Source organism: Gouania willdenowi, unplaced genomic scaffold (assembly GCF_900634775.1).
Source record: "Gouania willdenowi unplaced genomic scaffold, fGouWil2.1 scaffold_3_arrow_ctg1, whole genome shotgun sequence".
Lineage (NCBI taxonomy): Eukaryota > Metazoa > Chordata > Actinopteri > Blenniiformes > Gobiesocidae > Gouania > Gouania willdenowi.
In genome coordinates this window covers 64,687-86,178 of record NW_021145162.1, presented here as the reverse complement: position 1 = coordinate 86,178, position 21,492 = coordinate 64,687, and the positions used below count along the sequence as shown (strand labels likewise).

General features: G+C 37.8%; 1 protein-coding gene across 4 annotated transcripts in view; it reads right to left on the bottom strand.

Moving 5' to 3' along the window:
- The window catches only part of mios (missing oocyte, meiosis regulator, homolog (Drosophila)), a 60,752-nt gene extending 40,230 nt beyond the window's left edge, over positions 1-20,522 (bottom strand). For 2 of the 4 annotated variants that reach the window (XM_028442165.1, XM_028442164.1), the window contains exons 1-5: positions 20,412-20,522; positions 18,457-19,264; positions 13,695-14,181; positions 11,292-11,390; positions 10,966-11,220 (exon numbers count right to left, since the gene is read on the bottom strand). In XM_028442165.1, coding sequence (XP_028297966.1) covers positions 10,966-11,220; positions 11,292-11,390; positions 13,695-14,181; positions 18,457-19,248 — 1,633 coding nt within the window. In that variant the 5' untranslated portion in view covers positions 19,249-19,264; positions 20,412-20,522. Of the gene's footprint in view, positions 1-10,965; positions 11,221-11,291; positions 11,391-13,694; positions 14,182-18,456; positions 19,294-20,411 lie in introns of all 4 variants that reach the window. The other 2 variants (XM_028442166.1, XM_028442167.1) reach the window with 2 other exon arrangements.
- Positions 20,523-21,492: the final 970 nt, after the last annotated feature.

Sequence of the window (21,492 nt, the reverse complement as noted above, 5' to 3'; positions counted from 1 at the left end):
TTCTTTCTCCTCCAAACACGATGAGTTGAGTTTTTACCAAAAAGTTGTATTTTGGTTTCATCTGACCATATGACCTTCACCCAATCCTCTTCTGGATCATCTACATGTTCTCAATCAAACTTCAGACGGGCCTGGACATGTAGTGGTTTAATCAGGGGGACACGTCTGGTACTGCAGGATTTGAGTCCCTGGTGGCGTAGTGTGTTACTGATGGTAACCTTTGTTACTTTGGTCCCAGCTCTCTGCAGGTCATTCACTAGGTCCCCCCGTGTGGTTCTGGGATTATTGCTCATCATTCTTGTGATCATTTTGACCCCACGGGGTGAGATCTTGGAGCCCCAGATGGAGGGAGATTATCAGTGTCTTGTATGTCTTCCATTTTCTAATAATTGCTCCCACAGTTGATTTCTTCGCACCAAGCTGTTTACCTATTGTAGACTCACTCTACCCAGCCTGGTGCAGGTCTACAGTTTAGTTTCTGGTGTCCTTTGACAGCTCTTTGGTCTTGGCCATAGTGGAGTTTGTGGACAGGTGTGTTTTATACTGATAACCAGTTCAAACAGGTTCCATTAATACAGGTAACGAGTGGAGGAGGAGCCTCTTAAAGAAGAAGTTACAGGTCTGTGAGAGACACAAATCTGGCTTGTTTGTAGATGACCAACTATTTATTTTACAGAAGAATTTACCAATTAATTCATTAAAAATCCTACAATGTGATTTTCAAATTTTTTTTCTCATGTTGTCTCTCATAGTTGAGGTTTATCTATGATGAAAATTACAGACCTCATCTTTATAAGTGGAAGAACTTGTTCAATTGGTGGCTGAATAAATACTTTTTTGCACCACTGTAGGAGACAAGGTGACAGGATTGTAGTTTGGTCTTAACTTCACACAGTACAAATTAAATTACTGTCTCAAATCAAACAAACCACTGAGGAGGAACGAGCCCTCCTCACGCTAAACCCACCAGCTCTTTGGCTGGTGTTCTTCATGGGCTGCTTTTGGTCGTCATCCCTGTCACTCATCCACATTATCATCAGTGACAAAGTGGGTCATATTTGTGCAGTCTGTGAAAGAGCAAGAGCAAAACTCAGTGCAAGTCAAGCCCACTGAAAGACACTGGTATATGCTGGTTTCATTGCATTTTCCATTTTTACAGTACAAGTGGGTGATGTCTCCATCTTCTTTAGGTACTGGTGCCTTCTGGAACATGACAGGTTCAATGAACCCATCTTGTCTGAGCCTCTATCCTCTACCAACTGGGTTCCAAAGATGAGCCTTGGCCAGGTGGCTGTGACACCACACTGCTGTTTGGTAAGGCTACTAATACTGGACATGTTGCTAGGAGGCATCTTTTGTTGGGGTAGATGCTCGTGTGTACCTCAGCTCATCTAGGTTGGTGCAAGGACGGCCATTCTCCTTTTTCTTCTGGCCATACAGGAGGAGTGCCAAAAGCAATAGGCTGCTGTACGTGAGCCGTATGGTTCAGTTTGGTTCCACCAAACAAGGGACTACTTTTTCTTTTGCTCATTCAACGTTAATTAAATGTATCCAAGCAAAAAGTTCTCCACGCATTATTCTGCAGTTAATGAGAAAAGTGTAATTTATAGGTGCACTACATTGACTGCACATTGAGACAAATACACTGTTGAGCTCAATTTTCAACCAATCAGCATGGAGAATGTAAGGAGGTCACAGTATAAATCAATCACGTGTAAACATGGAGGAGAGTTAGCAGCACAGCTTCACCTGATAGCGGTGATATTGTGTCGGACACTACGGAGCTAGCTATTGCTAATCAACATGTTGGACAAACCGGTCTCTGATGTCCCAACAAACCCAGTCTGATCTCAGTGTTTTATAGACAACAACACTGGACTTGTTCACTGAAGGTTCTAAAGACTTGTGAAATTTAGCTTGTTAGCTCTCACCCCTTTGTCTAAATAAAATTATATATATATATATACACATTTTCATCACCATGGCACATCAATCAATAAATAATAACCACCAATAATCATTAAAGACCATTATCAATAATACATTTTCTTGAACTGGTTGATATTTGGACTTGTTCCACAGCTTGACACCAGAAATAGATTTACAGAAACTTTAAGGTTGAATTGAATGTTATGCTAATGTTTTACCAATTGGATTTAGAATTTATTCTTCATATCTTTAATGTAGGACTTCTTTGTGAAGCAGCTTAAATGAAATCAGATGAGAGCATTCTGACTAGGGCTGAACGATTAATTGCATTTGTGATATCGCAATATCAAAAAACACGATTTTCTAATCGCAAAGACTGCAATTTTCTTTAATGAGTGGCTCGTTGCCTCGCATCGAGCCACTCACTCCATTACACTATTGTTCTCCCGTGTCTCTTATAATAATAATCATTTTTCATCTTCCGCCAAAAGTTCGGGGCGTAAATAGTCCCAGAGTTTTGAGAAAACCCACGCAAAAGTTACATCAAAACGTGGGTTTAGGTCATCATCACTCACCAATTCACCTTTAGTGTGTGGTTCACACTTCACACTTCAATCAATAATTACTTAGACAATTTTCAACCAATTTCCACCATTCAAACGTTGAAATGTGTCATAAACCCTAGGCTATTGCTAATGCTAGGTTAATGCTAACACTACGCTATTGCTAACACTATGCTAATGCCAATGCTACGTTAATGCCAACGTTATGCTAATGCTAACGCAATGGTAATGTTAACGCTACGCTAATGCTAACATAATACCAATGCTAATGCTAAAGCAATGCTAATGCTAGCGCAATGATAATGCTAGCACAATGCTAATGCTAGCGCAATGATAATGCTAGCACAATGCTAATGCTAATGCAATGCTAATGCTAGCAAAATGCTAATGTTAGCGCAATTCTATTACTAGTGCAATGCTACTGCTAGCGCAATGCTAATGCTAGCGCATTGCTACTGCTAGCGCAATGCTATGGCTAGCGTAATGCTAATGCTAACTCAATGCTAATGCCAATGCTACGCCAATGCCAACGCAATATTAATGCTAATGCTATGCCAATGCTAACATAATTCATTGCTAATGCTAACGCTAACACAATGCTAATGTCAATGTAATGCTAACGCAATGCGAATGCTAACGCAATGCTAATGCTAATGCTAATGCAATGCTAATGCCAATGCTGCGCCAATGGTAACGCAATGCTAATGCTAACGTAATGTCAATGCTAACACAATGTCATTGCTTATGCTAGCGCAATGCTAATGCTAATGCGAAGCTAATGTTAGCGCAATGCTAAACACAAAACTTAAAACTTTAACTGTTTGGCCATTTGTTGATGGATTTCCACCTTTCAAACCAGTAACCGCCCACGAGCCCCTCCCACGATTTCCGCGGAAATTGTCTAGTTTTTTGTCTTGTACTGTTAAGTTCAGAGAGTGTTTAAGAAGTACAGTCCACATGTTATCATGTTTCATGAAACGTGAAGTTATTTAGATATGTTGAAGAGGTAAAGCCACAGATTTGTTTGCTTTATTGTTGTAATCTGTGCTTTAAAATTTATATTTTATATTTATTTAAAGTTTAAATAAATCTGAGATGGTTTATTATGAAACTGATTGATTTATTGCTTGTGTTCATTGAAAAATACATGACAAGAGGCCCTTGAAAAAACAATGGCATATTAAATCACAATATCAGAAAAAAAAATTGCAATTCAAATCATTTTCCAAAAATGTTCAGCCCTAATTCTGACAAATTCGTAGATTCATTGTGACTAGATTTACTTATGAGTGAGTGTTTTTTGTCCCCCACAGTCCATCACATGCACCTCATGAACATCTTTATCTGGACACGCCCCTCATGCACAGTAGAGGAAGCTGTAGGTCTGAGGTTATAGCAGTGGCTCCACCCATTTTAGCTTTTTTTATGATAAACCTGAGGAAATAGGTTGTATATTTATCTTTTTTTTTTCTCCCCCAAAAAAATTGACAAAATACTTGATTACAAAACTATCTGATATCTGCAGCACTAAACGTGAGTGTCTCAAAGTGTTTCTCAGATATAACTTTATGCTGATGTGTTGCTTTTTCACAATTTATTCATTTAAATATATGAAAACACAATAATTATCACTCTACACACTTCACAACAAACCTAAATGTCCCTGATGTCACACCTTCAAACACAACCTCATTTAACCATCCATGAAAAAGCTACTGGCCCCTCCCACTTTTCTATAGTAATACATACTTCCTACGGACACAGACCTAAAAATGTATTTCTAAAACATTTTCAATATCTGTATTATGGTAATCTTCTGATCCCCATGCTTTTTTTGTCCCAAAAATCATACTTTCTGTGTTTTTTCCAGTTTAAATACAAATCATTCCTGTCAAACCATGTTTTTAAATCTGTCATTTCAGTTCCCATATTATTGATTAGTGTTTCTGGATCAGATCTGGTTTTGTACACAGTGGTGTTGTCTGCAAATAAAAGAAAATCCATGTTTTTGCTGATCTCATAAATATCATTGATAAATAAAATGAAAAGTTTTGGCCCAATTACTGAACCTTGTGGAATTCCTGATATAATTGCTTTACACTCAGATTTCTGATTGTTTATTTGAACATATTATTGTCTGTTGTTTAGATTACTTTCTAACCATTTATACACATGCCCTCTTATACCATCATTATTTAGTTTTGCCAACAATAATTTATGATTTACAGTATCAAATATATTGATTTTTAACAATTGCTGCTAATATTTCATCTGTTAAATGAGTGAGAAGTTGATCTATTGGATCTGAATCTATACTGGTGTTCAAAAAGTAAGATATTTGTCTCTAAAAATGAGTCCAGTTTCTGTGTGAACCATTTCTCTATGATTTTAGAAAACTGAGACAGTAATGACACTAGTCTATAGTTATTAAATACATGATCATCACCATTTTTGAATAATGGTATTATTTTGGCAGTTTTCATTTTTTGAGAGAAAATGCTGAAAGGAAGTGTAAACATGTCTATCAGAGGAGTGAGGACAGTATATTGTCTATAATCATGTCTAACTCATCACAGTCACTGAAGATTTATGTTTACATTTTTGTACAATAGTGAAAATCTGACTTTCTGTAAATTTATTAAGGTTAAAGTACATTGATTGTAGAATTCTACTCCCTCCACTTTCAGAACTGTCATTCATGATAGTTTGGCTGGTTTTGGGGGCGGGGTCAGAGGTTATGTTTGTCTGAAGTGTTTGTAATGTTGCCTCCCACATTCACAAAGAAGGAATTAAATTCTTTAACTATATCAACTTCATTATTTATTTGTTTGCCATTGTGCATAAAATATTCTGGTCATTTCTTTGATTGGGCATTTGGTCTTATTACCTTATTTAGAATTTTCCAGGTTTCTTTTAAATTGTTCTTATTGTTTTCTAATTTATTTTTATAATAGTCTTTTTCTGCCCATCTCAATATGGTTGTTGACTTATTTTTGTAAGTTTTGTATTTAGTGTCAAGAATGTGGGTTCTGTATTTCATGTAGTCTCTGTACATTTTATTGTTCTTTATTATGACCTTTGTAGCCCAGGGGTTACCATGGCAACTTATTCGTCTTTTCACATTATTTTAGTGGGCAATTTTTATTGTAGAGATTTACAAAAGTGTTTACAAATTCATTGTAAGACTCATTTACATCTGACACAAACACCTTTCCCCAATCATTTCTAAATGAGTTTATTTCCTCTTCTGTATGTATTTAGATTTAGCATTAGTACAAACTATGAACATGTGATCACTGAGATCTGTGACTAATAAACCTCTATGAAGGATAATATCAATATCAATAAAAAAAGATATTGTCAATTAACGTTGCAGTAGTGCATGACACTGTGGTGGGCTGAGTTATAGCTGGAAACAAGCATCTACTGTACATTTTGTTTAATTAATCCTTAGTTGTGGTAAGATTGTGTGGATTTATAAAATTGATATTAAAATCCCCACATAACAGCATTGTTTTGTTTGATGAGTTACAATCAATTAATTCAGTAAACTTCTCTTTAAATTCTTCAATATTTGAGCTTTGTAGACACAGACAATGATCACATTTTGTTTCATCACCACTTTGATTTCTACTGCTACACATTCCATAAGGCCTTCAATTATAACAGACATACTGTATGTTCCACCATTTTACATTGAAGTGTTTGATCAATGCTACAGCTCTTTTCCCTTATAACCATTTAAACCTACATCCTTTTCTATATTTAACCAGGTCTCAGAAAATGGGATGACATTAAACTGATATTTCAACGTATTCAAATATTCATCAATTTTATTTACGTTTGCATATAAACTTCTGCAATTAAAATGTGTCAAAGAAAAATTACAGCCAGTTTCCATTTTTAAATTAAATTATTCCTCGCTGTAATAGTTACAAGAAAACAAACTTAAATAAAACATTCTTTTCTGGATCAAGGTCTGCTTCAAAATTATGTATTTTTAAAGAACAATTATTGTTTGAGCCCAGCATTGGGCATCATCAATCATCCAGTCAATTGTCTCAAATAATCTTGCAGTGTAGCATAAACCAAAGCCAACAGAAAGTTTGTGATGCGAGAGATGAAAAAGTTGATCATTACCTTATGAGCACCGCGCGCGTCGTTCTTGGATTTTAATCTACGTTATTTATCATACTCATCGGGTATTTCCATTGAAATTCTTGCGTCCCAGTAAAGCTTTCACAGCATCCATCGTCTCGGTCTCAGGTCTCCTCTTCTTGTAGGAACTGGTTGTCTGCCAGCCGTTGCGTGAAGCATTGCGTCCAAATCTGGAACCTCCGCTGGTAAATCCATTGAAATACCAAATTCACGCAGGTCTTCCGCGGCAGCTGTTGAGTCGTCAAACACTTTAATTTTACCATCCTCACAGAATATTTTCAGTCTGGCTGGAAACAAGATGTGATGCCGTATCTTCCTTGCACGTAGCACTTTACGCACGTCTCTGTACTTCTCGCGTTCCTTAAAGACTGATGGAGTGAAGTCTTCATCAAAGTAGATTCTTAATTTGTCCAGCTGGACGATTTTCTTGGTCCATGCAGCCCTAAGCACATTTTGTTTGTGACATAACTCTGGAAACACACCACTATTGAACTCACAAAGAACTGCTCCAAGACTCTGAGCAATTGAACAAACTGGAACAAATATTTCCTTTAGGCGATGTCCGAGTGCATGAACACTTCTGAGGATCCAAACATCCCTTTGCTTGAGTAGTAAATAGGGATGTAACGATTAATCATAAGGCAGTTAAAAATCGATTCATAGGTATCACGGTTCACATTGATGCTCTGAAAATTAAATTGCAATACTTTTTTAAACAGCAGAGGGCGCTATATATATATCCTTCTCGTCCAAAAGTGTTGGTGGCAGGCTGAATCTGCTACTACTTTCTTTCTGGCCGCCTTCTACTCTTAAACATGTTAATAAATGATTACTTAGCCCTTTAGCACCGAAAGAATATCTGTAATATTACGTGAATATTAGGGATGTAACGATTCACTCAACTCCCGATACGATTCGATTCACGATACTGGGTTCACGATACGATTCTCTCACGATTTATTTTACAAAATGGGACTGTAGACAAATTTTTTTTGGGGGAAAAAAACTAGAAAATACTGTATTATTTTCCTTTTATTTTTCATTGTCAAAAGAATTCCTTGATAAACAATTCAAAACAATGCAATTTAACTAAAAATAAATCTTGAATGAAATAAATAAAGTTATAATACAAATGAAAATGAAGCCTATTAATTTAAATTCTGGTTCTATAATAAACAATGCAAAACTGCATAATAGTTCTTTTTCTTTTTAAAAGTGCAACTGAAAATTTATTTTGTGCCTTAACAATTGGACTTTAAAAAAAAAAAAAACCGTGATTACACTGATTTACGTCATATTTGTTTGGACCAGCAGAGGGCGCTGGTAATACAGTGGTCGGTTGGCAGGCAGATATCTTGCAGTGAAGAAGAGAAGCTATGCTAGCAGACAGAGCTAATAGAAAAACATGACTTTTACAGATATTCAAGTAATATTACAGATATTCTTTCGGTGCTAAAGGGGTAATGAATCATTTATTAACATATTTAAGAGTAGAAGGCAGCCAGACAGAAAGTATTAGCAAACTCCGCCCGCCGCCTACACTCTGCTGGTTAAAAAAAGTACTGCGATTCAATTTTCAAAAAATCGATATCAACCGTGATACCTATGAATCGATTTTTAACTGCCTTACGATTAATCGTTACATCCCTAGTGAATATCTGTAAAAGTCACATTTTTCTATTAGCTCTGTCTGCTAGCATAGCATCTCTTCTTCACTACTAGATATTTGCATGCCAACCGACCACTGGGTTACCAGAGCCCTCTGCTGGTCCAAACAAATATCTGACGTAAATACATTTTCAGTTGCACTTTCATAAAGAAAAGGAACTATTATGTAGTTTTGCATTGTTTACTATAGAACCAGAATTTAAATTATTCGGCTTCTTCTTCACTTGCATTATTACTTTATTTATTTCATTCAAGATTTATTTTTAGTTAAATTGCATTTTTTTGAATAGTTTATCAAGGGATTCTTTTGACAATGAAATATAAAAGGAAAATAATACAGTATTTTCTAGTTTTTTTCCCCCAAAAAATAAAGGAATATTTTTTCAGTCATCATTTGTCTACAGTCCCATTTTGTAAAATAAATCGTGAGAGAATCGTATAGTGAACCCAGTATCTTGAATCGAATCATATCTGGAGTTGAGTGAATCGTTACATCCCTCGTAGTAAACAAGCAAAACTAGTACATCTGTATCATCACATTTGACAATGAGATGAGAATCGGACTCTGGAAGGTGTATTGAATGTAGGTTGTACATTGGTTTCTTTTCTCTGGGTCCCAGAAGCTCTTTGTTCTTTTTGATTTTGTCAAACGTTCAGTCAAGACGGCATTCTGCTTTGCACCCTCTTGGAGGAAGTTTGAGAGCTCTTTTGCAACTTTCTCTCAATGCAACCTGACCACTTGCAATATTGATCAGTTCCTCAGGAACACTATCAAGGTCAAAGGGATTCTGCTTCTGCTCCACAGCTTCCATTATCTTCTGTATGTCTCTCTCGTCTCTGTCCATTCTAGATGCTCTATGCACCTTGTGTGCTCTTGGGCTCTTTCATGCCATCAACATATGCTGTTGTCACATGTCTTGTCATAAGCCATCTTGTGAGAGCTCCCTTCGGTAGTGTGAAGCCAACAACTCCACCCTGACTGTTGCCTTCTCTGTTGATGTTTGCTCCAGTGCCTGAGCGGTAGCCACATAGGTGAAGCTTCGATCCTCAGACCGACGGACAACAAATCCTCCTTGCTGCATGAATGTGTATGTTTGTGGTTGTTCATGTTCAAGGGATTTCATTTCTGCAAAATAGACTGGCATGTCCTTGGCATACTTTGTCCTTCCAGCAACCAACGCATAACCTCACACATGCAATTTAGGTGAAGTTGAAAGTCAGCTTCACGCTCTGAACAAAGCATCCTGAGCAACAGATCAGCACCATTTAGGAACATTAACAGTACCCAAAGGTTGCTGATTGCTTATGAACTGTATAAGGTGTCATATGAAATATATATTAATAAAATATTTATAAATACAGAGTAGAGCTTACCTCAAGTGACTTAATTTGCAGTAACATTGAATTGGTCAACATTCTTGTCACCATTGATAATGGGCTGTGGAGACTTGATTATGTCAATGTATCACTTTCTTTCATTTGGGACACCTCATACAGTTAGTGATGATGCATGCTATATTCACATATCTGGATTCAGCACAACCCCATCATGTGTTTCTACAACAATCCATGACCAAGCAACTACAAAGTAAATGAGAATATTCTACATAGATAATAATTTTGTGTATGTCCGCTTACTTTAGGCAAGTGTTCATAGGTCTCTATATATTACATACATCAAGATATTCACATCCAGTTTTTTCTAATAGGCAAAGCAACTTCCTGATCACAATTGTGTCAAGTTTCAAAGCTGTCAGAGCTTGTTATTAATCTACATAAGTTTATATTTCTTAACTCCCACACGGCCAGGTTATATTGTTCTTCTGTTTTAGGTCTGAGATGTATAACAATATGTATCAATTTAACAATGTTTGCAGTAAAATGTTTTAACCTAAGAATCCATTTCTTATGTGGGAGACTTTAGAGATGAGGATGTTAGGTTTTGTTCTACCTTCAGTAGGGGAATCTCAAAAACTAAAGTGACAGTTAGTCACTAACCTATCACACACCCTCCGTTCTGGAGTCAATGTGGAATGTTCCACAGACTGTGGATTCTTTTAAACGTAGCCTAAAGATTCACCTTTTTACAAAGGCCTGTCTGCATCCTTTTTATATGCCTCATGTTTTATACTGTTTTGCTAGTTATGTTCATTGTAGGTCTTAGCGTAGCGACAGTGTGCGTGCATATGACAACTTGCGTAGTGACAGTGTGCGTGCTGGGGATGTCCCAATACAACCCTTTTCACTTCCGATACAATACCAATATTGCAGCCTTGGGTATTGGCCGATACAATAGCGATCCGATATCAGCAAGAATCATACATACTTTTATGACTTATTTTGTAGTGTGGAATGTTAGGAAAGGTTTGATCATCTGATATTACACAAAGACAAAACATTAGTCAGCAACAGTAGGGATGAGAAAAACCGACCCAAATCAATTGGTTATATAAATATTAACCTTCAACATAATATCTACAATTTTAGTATCGGAACGATATCAGCCAGTGCGTGCGTAATGACAGCGTACATAGACAACGCATGTGCATAGTGACAGCGTGTGTGCGTAGTGACAGCGTGCGTGCGTAATGACAGGGCGAAGCGACAACGTGCATGTGTCCCAATGTTTAGGCCGTTCCAAGCTAACCTTTAGCGGTTGACGCCCCCGTGTTGAGGATCTGGATGGCTCGTCGGATGTCAAGGTTGAACAGAGCTACGGCAGCCGCCCTCTCCCACTCTCCTTCCTGCTCCAGCGAGCGTAGGAACGTCTCCACGTCGATGTCTGAGCCACGGCTGATCCATCCACAGAGCCTCAGAGCAAGGCAGCGCTCGTCGCTATGGAAACGAGGCACGTCTGTCTGCCACTCCGAGCCGCTCCAGCTACGTCGGCTCTCCGTTGCACCTGCACCAAATCGCAATATATTAAGTAAAGCAGCCAATCAAAGGGTCCGTGGCGTCAGTGACTCCGCCTACCTGAGCTGGTCTTCACAATGTTCTTGATGCCAGAATAAACCAAAGACTGTTTGTTTCCCTGAATCTTCAGCTCCAAGTCTTCAGCACAAAGCTTCATATGTGTCACCATCATAGGAAGAAACACACTCATGGACTGGTTCATACTGGTTTATACTATGTTATACTATGTTATACTATGTTATACTGGTTCATACTGGTTCATACTGGTTTATACTGGTTTATACTGGTTTATACTGGTTCATACTGGTTCATACTGGTTTATACTATGTTATACTGGTTTATACTGGTTCATACTGGTTCATACTGGTTCATACTAGTTCATACTATGTTATACTGGTTTATACTGGTTTATACTGGTTTATACTGGTTCATACTGGTTCATACTGGTTTATACTATGTTATACTGGTTTATACTGGTTCATACTGATTCATACTGGTTCATACTGGTTCATACTATGTTATACTGGTTCATACTGGTTCATACTGGTTTATACTGGTTTATACTGGTTCATACTGGTTCATACTGGTTCATACTAGTTCATACTAGTTTATACTAGTTTATACTATGTTATACTGGTTTATACTGGTTTATACTGGTTTATACTGGTTCATACTGGTTCATGCTGGTTTATACTATGTTATACTGGTTTATACTGGTTCATACTGATTCATACTGGTTCATACTGGTTCATACTATGTTATACTGGTTTATACTGGTTTATACTATGTTATACTGCTTCATATGTGTCACCATCATAGGAAGAAACACACTCATGAACTGGTTCATACTGGTTTATACTATGTTATACTATGTTATACTGCTTCATACTGGTTTATACTGGTTTATACTGGTTCATACTGGTTCATACTGGTTCATACTGGTTCATACTGGTTCATACTAGTTTATACTAGTTTATACTATGTTATACTGGTTTATACTGGTTCATACTGGTTCATACTGATTCATACTGGTTCATACTGGTTCATACTAGTTTATACTATGTTATACTGGTTTATACTGGTTTATACTGGTTTATACTGGTTCATACTGGTTTATACTGGTTCATACTGGTTTATACTGGTTCATACTGATTCATACTGGTTCATACTGGTTCATACTATGTTATACTGGTTTATACTGGTTTATACTATGTTATACTGCTTCATATGTGTCACCATCATAGGAAGAAACACACTCATGGACTGGTTCATACTGGTTTATACTATGTTATACTATGTTATACTGCTTCATACTGGTTCATACTGGTTTATACTATGTTATACTGCTTCATACTGGTTTATACTGGTTTATACTAAGTTATACTGCTTCATATGTATCACCATCATAGGAAGAAACACACTCATGGACTGGTTCATACTGGTTCATACTGGTTTATACTGGTTCATACTATCTTATACTGGTTTATACTGGTTCATACTGGTTCATACTGATTTATACTATGTTATACTGGTTTATACTGGTTCATACTGGTTTATACTATGTTATACTGCTTCATATGTGTCACCATCATAGGAAGAAACACACTCATGGACTGGTTCATACTGGTTCATACTGGTTTATACTATGTTATACTGGTTTATACTGGTTCATACTGGTTTATACTATGTTATACTGCTTCATACTGATTTATACTGGTTTATACTAAGTTATACTGCTTCATATGTATCACCATCATAGGAAGCAACACACTCATGGACTGGTTCATACTGGTTCATACTTGTTTATACTGGTTAATACTATGTTATACTGGTTCATACTTGTTTATACTGGTTCATACTATCTTATACTGGTTCATACTTGTTTATACTGGTTTATACTATGTTATACTGGTTCATACTAGTTCATACTTGTTCATACTGGTTCATACTTGTTTATACTATGTTATACTGGTTCATACTTGTTTATACTATGTTATACTGGTTCATACTGATTGATTCTATGTTATACATGTTTCATACTTGTTTATACTGGTTCATACTGGTTTATACTGGTTCATACTGGTTCATACTGGTTTATACTGGTTCATACTGGTTCATACTTGTTTATAATAGTTCATACGTGTTTGTATTTGTTTATACTGGTTCATACTGGTTCATACTGGTTCATACTGGTTCATACTGGTTTATACTGGTTCATTCTATGTTATACTGTTTCACATTGTATGTGTGGTTGTTCTTTCAGGCTTCAGTGATTGATGATGAGGTTGATAAATACACTCAACGCTGAGTACCTGCAGGGTATTTGTGATCATAGATCATAGTATGATTGGTTCTAACGAATCTTTATGATATATTTAACACCTTCCCGTGTGTCATTAACACAATTATTCTCCTGTTCCTTCATGGGCGGAGCTAAAATACTTTTGGTGTTAAAAAGGATATGGGACAGATCGTACCACAGAGACTTGAGCTGGGGGTCGTCCCCCCCTGCCAGCAGATGGTTCCTCCACAGCTGGACTGTGTCGTGGCCGTACCCGGACCCCGCCCTCTGCCTCATTTTCGTGGCGATGTCTCTCTCGGCGCTCCCCTCTCCTCCGCCCGAGTCCTCGGCACAGTCATACAGGTGTCGGCCGCAGGCCCACATAAGCGAGGAGGTGGAGCTCCAGGCCAGGGAGATGCGCTCGAACACCGTGAAGTCCGTCATGACACGGTTGGTCGCCGACACCACCACCATGCGGTTCTGGGAGGAGGGGTGCCAGGCAAAGCTGCCAATCTGCCCGTCACAGGGCTGTACGCTGCGCTCGATGATAGTGGGCTCAGTTTCGTCTCCGATGGGCGTGGGCGTGTGCTGCATGTCGTACAGACGAATGATGTTAGTGTCCCGGGTAAGCGTGGCCAGGAGGCCAGTCCGTGTCGGACACCAAGCCACCTGAGAACAACAACACACCACTATTAGTCACAGCTAGGGATGTAACGATTAATCGCAAGGCAGTTAAAAATCGATTCATAGGTATCACGGTTGATATCGATTTTCTGAAAATTGAATCGCAGTACTTTTTTTAACCAGCAGAGGGCGCTATCCACAAGTGTAGGCGGTGGGCGGAGTCTGCTACTACTTTCTTTCTGGCGGCCTTCTACTCTTAAATATGTTAATAAATGATTCATTACCTCTTTAGCACCGACAGAATATCTGTAATATTACTTGAATATCTGTAAAAGTCACGTTTTTCTATTAGCTCTGTCTGCTAGCATAGCTTCTCTTCTTCACTGCAAGATATTTTTGCGGTTTTTTTTTTTTTAAAGTCCAATTGCTAAGGCACTAAATACATTTTCAGTTGCACTTTTAAAAAGAAAAATAACTATTATGTAGTTTTGCATTGTTTATTATAGAACCAGAATTTAAATTAATAGGCTTCATTTTCATTTGTATTATTCCTTTATTTATTTCATTCAAGATTTATTTTTAGTTAAATTGCATTGTTTTGAATAGTTTATCAAGGAATTCTTTTGACAATGAAAAATAAAAGGAAAATAATACAGTATTTTCTAGTTTTTTTCCCAAAAAAAAAAATTTGTCTACAGTCCCATTTTGTAAAATAAATTGTGAGAAAATCGTATCGTGAACCCAGTATCGTGAATCGAATCGTATCGGGAGTTGAGTGAATCGTTACATCCCTAGTCACAGCACTCAGAACTCACAGGATGAAAATCCGTGAATCATTCGTAACAAAAACACAAAAAACGGAAAACTATCACCTTCATTTGTTTTCTCCATTACCGACTGGCCAAAGTACGTGACCCGGAAGTGAAGCGTTACCCGTGTCAGTTACCTGTCCGATAACACAAGCTGTGTCATGGCTGGACTGGAGGAATATACGAACACATTTTATTTTTTTTTATTTTTTTTATTTATTTATTCAGTTTATTTCTGACATGGTTACATTCACTTTTTTTTTTTTACATTTTTTTTTTTTGTACATTCCGAAAAAGGAGACGAGAGAAGCAGTTTGCTTATCTGGGTCCCGTCCCCTGTTTTACCATCGCAAATTTACATGGGTTTACATGTCTCTCTGGTCAAACATTCTTGAGTTGTTCTGAACAGTCCTTTTTTGTGTATTCTTATCTGGAGTCAGTGTTGTCTTTTTTTTTAATTTTTTTTATTCCTCCTCCTTGCTATTGTTGTTCGTGTTGGCCTTGTTCCCTGCCAGACGTTGTTAGCATTCCTCCAGTTAAAGAATAGTTCCTCTTTCGAAGGTGTTTTCCCTTTTCATCCATAATGTCACCACTCGGGAATGTCTCTTTTGGACACACAAGTTTGCAGCTTGTTTTGTCTCTACATCAAGATTAATCCAGCTGTTGTTACTTCTATTGGCAGTGTTGTATTTTCCACTGTTAGATTTAACTTGTATAAACACATTATTATATCTTAGTTCATAAGCAAGGTAGTAATTTCATTGTATTACATCTTAGTTCATAAGCAAGGTAGTAATTTCATTGTACAGGAAAACGTGTTTCTAACTGCACATATGACAATAAACACTTTGAATTTAAATTTAATGTAATCCTTAATCACCCCACCACCTAGCAATTGAAATGAATAAATGACAGACCTTTTTTACTCTTGGTTTCCACATTTAATTCAGTCTCCGTAAAATAATCACAGTCTGAGTTTTGTTTCCAGTGTTTATATAGATCTGGGTCCATATCCATGATTACCATCAATCAATCAATCAATCAATCAATCTTTATTTGTATAGCGCCAAATCATAACCAATGGTATCTCAAGGCACTTTACAGTAGAGCAGTCTTAAGGACGGACTCTTCATTTTATGGATACACACATATGCATATATACGTATATACACATACATATGTATCCCACACCCAACATGAATTCATCATGGCGGCAAGGAAAACCTTCTGTCAGTAATGTTGTTGTTTAGGTGGATCCTTCGTATTTTCCCAAGTCCTCCATCGTTTTGATGAGGATTGGTTTTCCGTTCTCTTCTCCCAGTGGTGTGATGTAAACCCTGCAGTTCCTTGTCCACGTCTTTAGAATCTTTCCTCCTTTTTTTATATGGCGTGCCTTCCATGCGATGCTTGCATTTTTCTTTGTCAGGCTTTCATTAATAAAAACCTTTGTTTCCTTCAGTTTTCTTCCTTGCCTCAGTAGTTCTCCTTTGAATTTCATATTCGTGATGGTTATTTTTACAGCTCTGTTATCATTTTTCTTTGGCAGGAGATGGCAGGAGTTGATGTTGTCAGGGTTCAGGACAATGTCCTTCGACTCCAGGTAGTCAATGACCTGCTGTTCAATCGATTTTGTTTCTTCGTCACTCGCATAACTCCTGGGTTTTATCTTTAGGCCTGTGATGATGACATCTTTCTCTCTTTCCTTTTGTTCCAGCTGTTCAACCCTGGCGTTCAACAATTTTATCTCTTCAGCATTTCTTTCATTCTTTTCTTTCAGTACCTTTGCTTCGCTTTGTAGGTTTTCCAGTGAGTTTTCCAGCGTCTTTTCCAACGACTTTATCTCGGCAGATAGGTTTCGTAGACCCTCGCGTATCATCTCCTTGACCTCTTCCAAACCCGAATTGGGTTCTGAAGGGCCTCCCTGCGGTTTTTTCACCATTTTCCTTCAGTCTTGGGCCCAATTTTTCAGGCTGTTCAGCTGTAGCCAGCTGTAGCCAAGGTCGTGTTATCGGAGCGAATGAAAACACGTCTGCTCTCTCCAAAGACCAGAGATTGAATTCTGAGATATCTTTATCTCTGGAACACTTAGGAGTCTCTAAATCCTCTGAAATGTCCGTGAGGACATTCTGTGCCCAACACCAGCTAAAGCGAAAAGGACACGTTTCTGATGCACAGTTGGAAGCAGCGATATTATCATTAATTATGGCTCATCCACTCTATTGATATTTCCAACCAACAGCGTTTGCAAATTTATTCCAGAGATCGTTAGTGTTTTAATAGTGTTCATATTATTATTATTACACATATTCAGACTAGAAGAGGTGTCCAGGGTTTTCCGCTGATGTCACTTTCGGCCGATCCGAGCACTTTTAAAAACCGATGGAGCAGCTCAGCAGCAGAATGAAGTAAGACAACAACAGCTAACTATAACAGCAGCTAACTATAACAGTAGCTAACAACAGCTAACTATAACAACAGCTAACTATAACAGCAGCTAACTATCACAGCAGCTAACAACAGCTAACTATCACAGTAGCTAACAACAGCTAACTATAACAACAGCTAACTATAACAGCAGCTAACTATCACAGCAGCTAACTATCACAGCAGCTAACAACAGCTAACTATCACAGTAGCTAACTATAACAGTAGCTAACAACAGCTAACTATATCAGCAGCTAAATATAACAGCAGCTAACTATAACAGTAGCTAACTATCATAGCACCTAACAACAGCTAACTATCACAGCAGCTAACAACAGCTAACTATCACAGCAGCTATGTATACCAATTGTCGCTAATTGTCACAACAGCTAAATGTCACAGCAGCTAACAATGGCTAACTATAATAACAGCAAACTATCACAGCAGCTAACAACAGCTAACTATCACAGCAGCTATGTATACCAGCAGCTAATTGTCACAGCAACTAACTGTCAAAGCAGCTAACTGTCAAAGCAGCTAACTATAACAGCAGCTAACTATCACATTGACCTGACACTGACCAAACAAACACTAAGACATTGACCAAACAAAAGCTAAGCCTGAGGTTGTTTCTGTGGAAAGGAGGGCGAGGGCGGCGGCGGCAGCAGCACACGGCACTGTCTACAGAGCAGCAGTCTTGCAGGGTGTGGGTGGGGTAAATGATCTAAAAAGCTACTAAATGATCAAAAAAGTTGCTAAATGATGTAAATATCAGGCTGAATGTTTCACTCCAATAGAAAACGATGGGATATTTACAGGCAGTGGGGCCGTGTGACATCATCAATCATATGATTTCAAGATGGAGGAACACAAGCTCGAAAACTGTAAAGCAGTCCCATTTTCAAAAGGCAATTATATGATTATGGTTCATAATGATGTGTTTTGTTGGACATAGATCTACTAATAAGGACATTTAGTAGCTTTTAGGACACATTTGTAAAAACAGAAGAGGATAAACTTTAACCTTAGTCTGCAGCTTAAATACGACTGAGGCTGATTTGAACATGTTGCGTTGGGAGTGAGGTACCTTGGTGAGGGGCTTGGGCTGCTCGGTCAGCGTGAGCACAGGTTTCTCAAACTTCCTCAGATCCCAAATGGCCAACTGACCTTCGTAGTAGGAGGCCACGCGGTCGTGGAAATGCGGGTCGACGCTCACGCCCTGGATGGCTTTGGTGTTGACGAAGGTCTTCTGGCTGGTGTTCCTCAAGTCGAATATGGCCAAGTTCCGGTGCATTCCGGCCAGCAGCAGCTTGGAGTCGCGCAGCAGCCAGCACAGCGATAGGCACGCGTCATTCTGACCGAGCTCATACAGCGGCTTTGTCACCACCGAGCCAGAGTCCGCCTCTGCCAACGAGAGGCGAAGCTTCTCATTGGCGGAGGCGCCACTGTCCAGAGCCATCCTACTGCTGACGTCCCAGATGAGGACGGAGAAGTCAGCCCGGTGTTTGTCCAGCCCCGCAGCAAGCAGGTTACTGTCCACAGGGTTCCAGGCAAGGGTGTTGCACTGACGTGCATGTTTGGGAACAAACTCCTTCCCTACCAGCTCTTTGCACGCCGAGCTGTGGGTCTGACCCAGGCTGGTCAAGACCACCCGACCATTGGCCTGGCCCACCGCCAGCAGACACTCCGGCTCATGTTTGGGGTACCAAGCCACGCATTTCATATAGGGGGTGTCTGAGTTGATGGCCAGCAGCGTAGCCGTCGTTTCCTCAGCGCCGCTCGACGGTCCAATCCGGTACAAACCCAGCTCAGAGTCGCAGATGACATATCGGTCAGGGTGGTGAGGGGACCACAGGATGTCCGGCTTAGAGCCACTCATGGTCCACCAGCAGCTTCTGAAAACACACAGAACACAGAGATGACATCATAAGTTTTTAGTAGAACACAACTGTAACCTATAAACTCACTCAGTAACACTGCTACATGCTAAGCTAAGCTACGTGCTAAGCTAAGCTACATGCTAAGCTAAGCTGCATGTTCATGTGTCTTCATGGAATAACTGGTTCATATTTCTACATGTATAACTATATAAATAAACATTAAAGATATTATAATTATATTAACTGAATGTATACCTATTAAAATAAATATTGATATAATAATAATATTAACTGAATGTATAACTATATAAATAAATGTATAATAATAATGACTGAATGTATAACTATATATAAACATTAATGATATAATAATAATAATAATAACAATAATAATAATAATAATTGAATGTATAACTATATAAATAAACATTAAAGATATTATAATTATATTAACTGAATGTATACCTATTAAAATATATATTGATATAATAATAATATTAACTGAATGTATAACTATATAAATAAATGTATAATAATAATGACTGAATGTATAACTATATATAAACATTAATGATATAATAATAATAATAATAATAATAATAATAATAATAATAATAACTGAATGTATACCTATATAAATAAATGTATAATAATAATAATAATGACTGAATGTAGAACTATAAGTAAACATTAATGATATAATAATAATAATAATAATAATAATAATAATAACTGAATGTATACCTATATAAACAAACATTAATGATATAATAATAATAATAACTGAATGTATACCTATATAAATAAACATTAATGTTATAATAATAATAATAATAATAATAATAATAATAACAATAATAATAATAACTGAATGTATACCTATATAAATAAATGTATAATAATAATAATGACTGAATGTATAACTATATATAAACATTAATAATAATATTAACTGAATGTGTAACTGTATAAATAATCGTCTGTGTCTGTTTAATTACAATAAAGTTAAAGTTTCTTGAGGGAACTTTTTAGGGTGCTAATTGGGCTATGCTAATGCTACAGCTAGCGAGTGAAGAACCCGTGGGACTGGGACCGGAAGCGTCCGTTCGCTTCAGACACATTGAAACTTTCAAAGTCGATCACGTTTGATTTCGTTACTTACACACACTCAGAGGACTGGACGAAAACACTCAGAGGACTGGACGAAAACACTCAGAGGACTGGACGAGTCTCTGTGTGTCACAAAAATAAGTCCGACTGATGCAGAACAAAGGTTCCGCTTCCGTTTTAATGACAGTTAGAATGACGTAAACCTCCGAAACATCTAAACATCTAACCTGCTCTAAGATATCATTCATCGTTTGACTTCCAGGATGAAAAATGATCATTTGATCAAAATGATGTTTTCAATCTTTAAAACAAGAAGTTTAAAACATCAAAGAATAATCTCATCTCTATTAATATGAGGCAGTGATTGTAAAGTTGATTAAGCTCAAATAAACAGCAACTTTTGAACTACAATTAAAAAATGCACGTGAATTATTTTTGTTACTTTTTACCAGATTTACAGCAATATTTGTGAGAATTTTTCTCTCATAAAAATATAATGTAAATGTTAAATCTAAATCCCGGTGCCTCATTTATTTGTGTTGAAAAGTGATCTTATGACACATTTAATTATCTAAACTGCAATAGTGTGGAGGAAATGTTTAAGTTAAAAATACAAAAATAAAAATCACTCCTATATGATAAGTTCAAAGTGGGTTTCAGAATTATGCTGCATTCACACCAAACGCATTTTTTGCGGCACAAGCGAACAGATTACATACAAAGTCTATGCTTCAGACGCGCTGGGAGGCGGATTATTCGCGGGGCGGTGCGGACTGTTTCACGATGGTTGATGTTAGCGCGCTTTCGATTATCGTGTTATTCGCCGTTGGCTTGAGTTGAAAATATTGAACTCCAGCGGCTGTTTCGTGTGACGCGCAGGCGTGAAAGCCAATCAGAGTCCTTGTTGGCAATGACGTCAGGCAGGCAACACGGAAACCAGTATTTTCCCCCGTTCAACCATTGAGGAGAAGCTAATGGTAGCGGTGTGTGACCACAGGGAGCTGTATGACACGGCCTGTTATTTTAACCAGGACCAGGAAGGATTTGATGTGGAGGAGAACCATCGAGGAGGTGGAGCAGCAGGTAAATGTTCTCTGTAGTTTTCATCTTTGAAAGTCAGCAGTGAGCGAGGA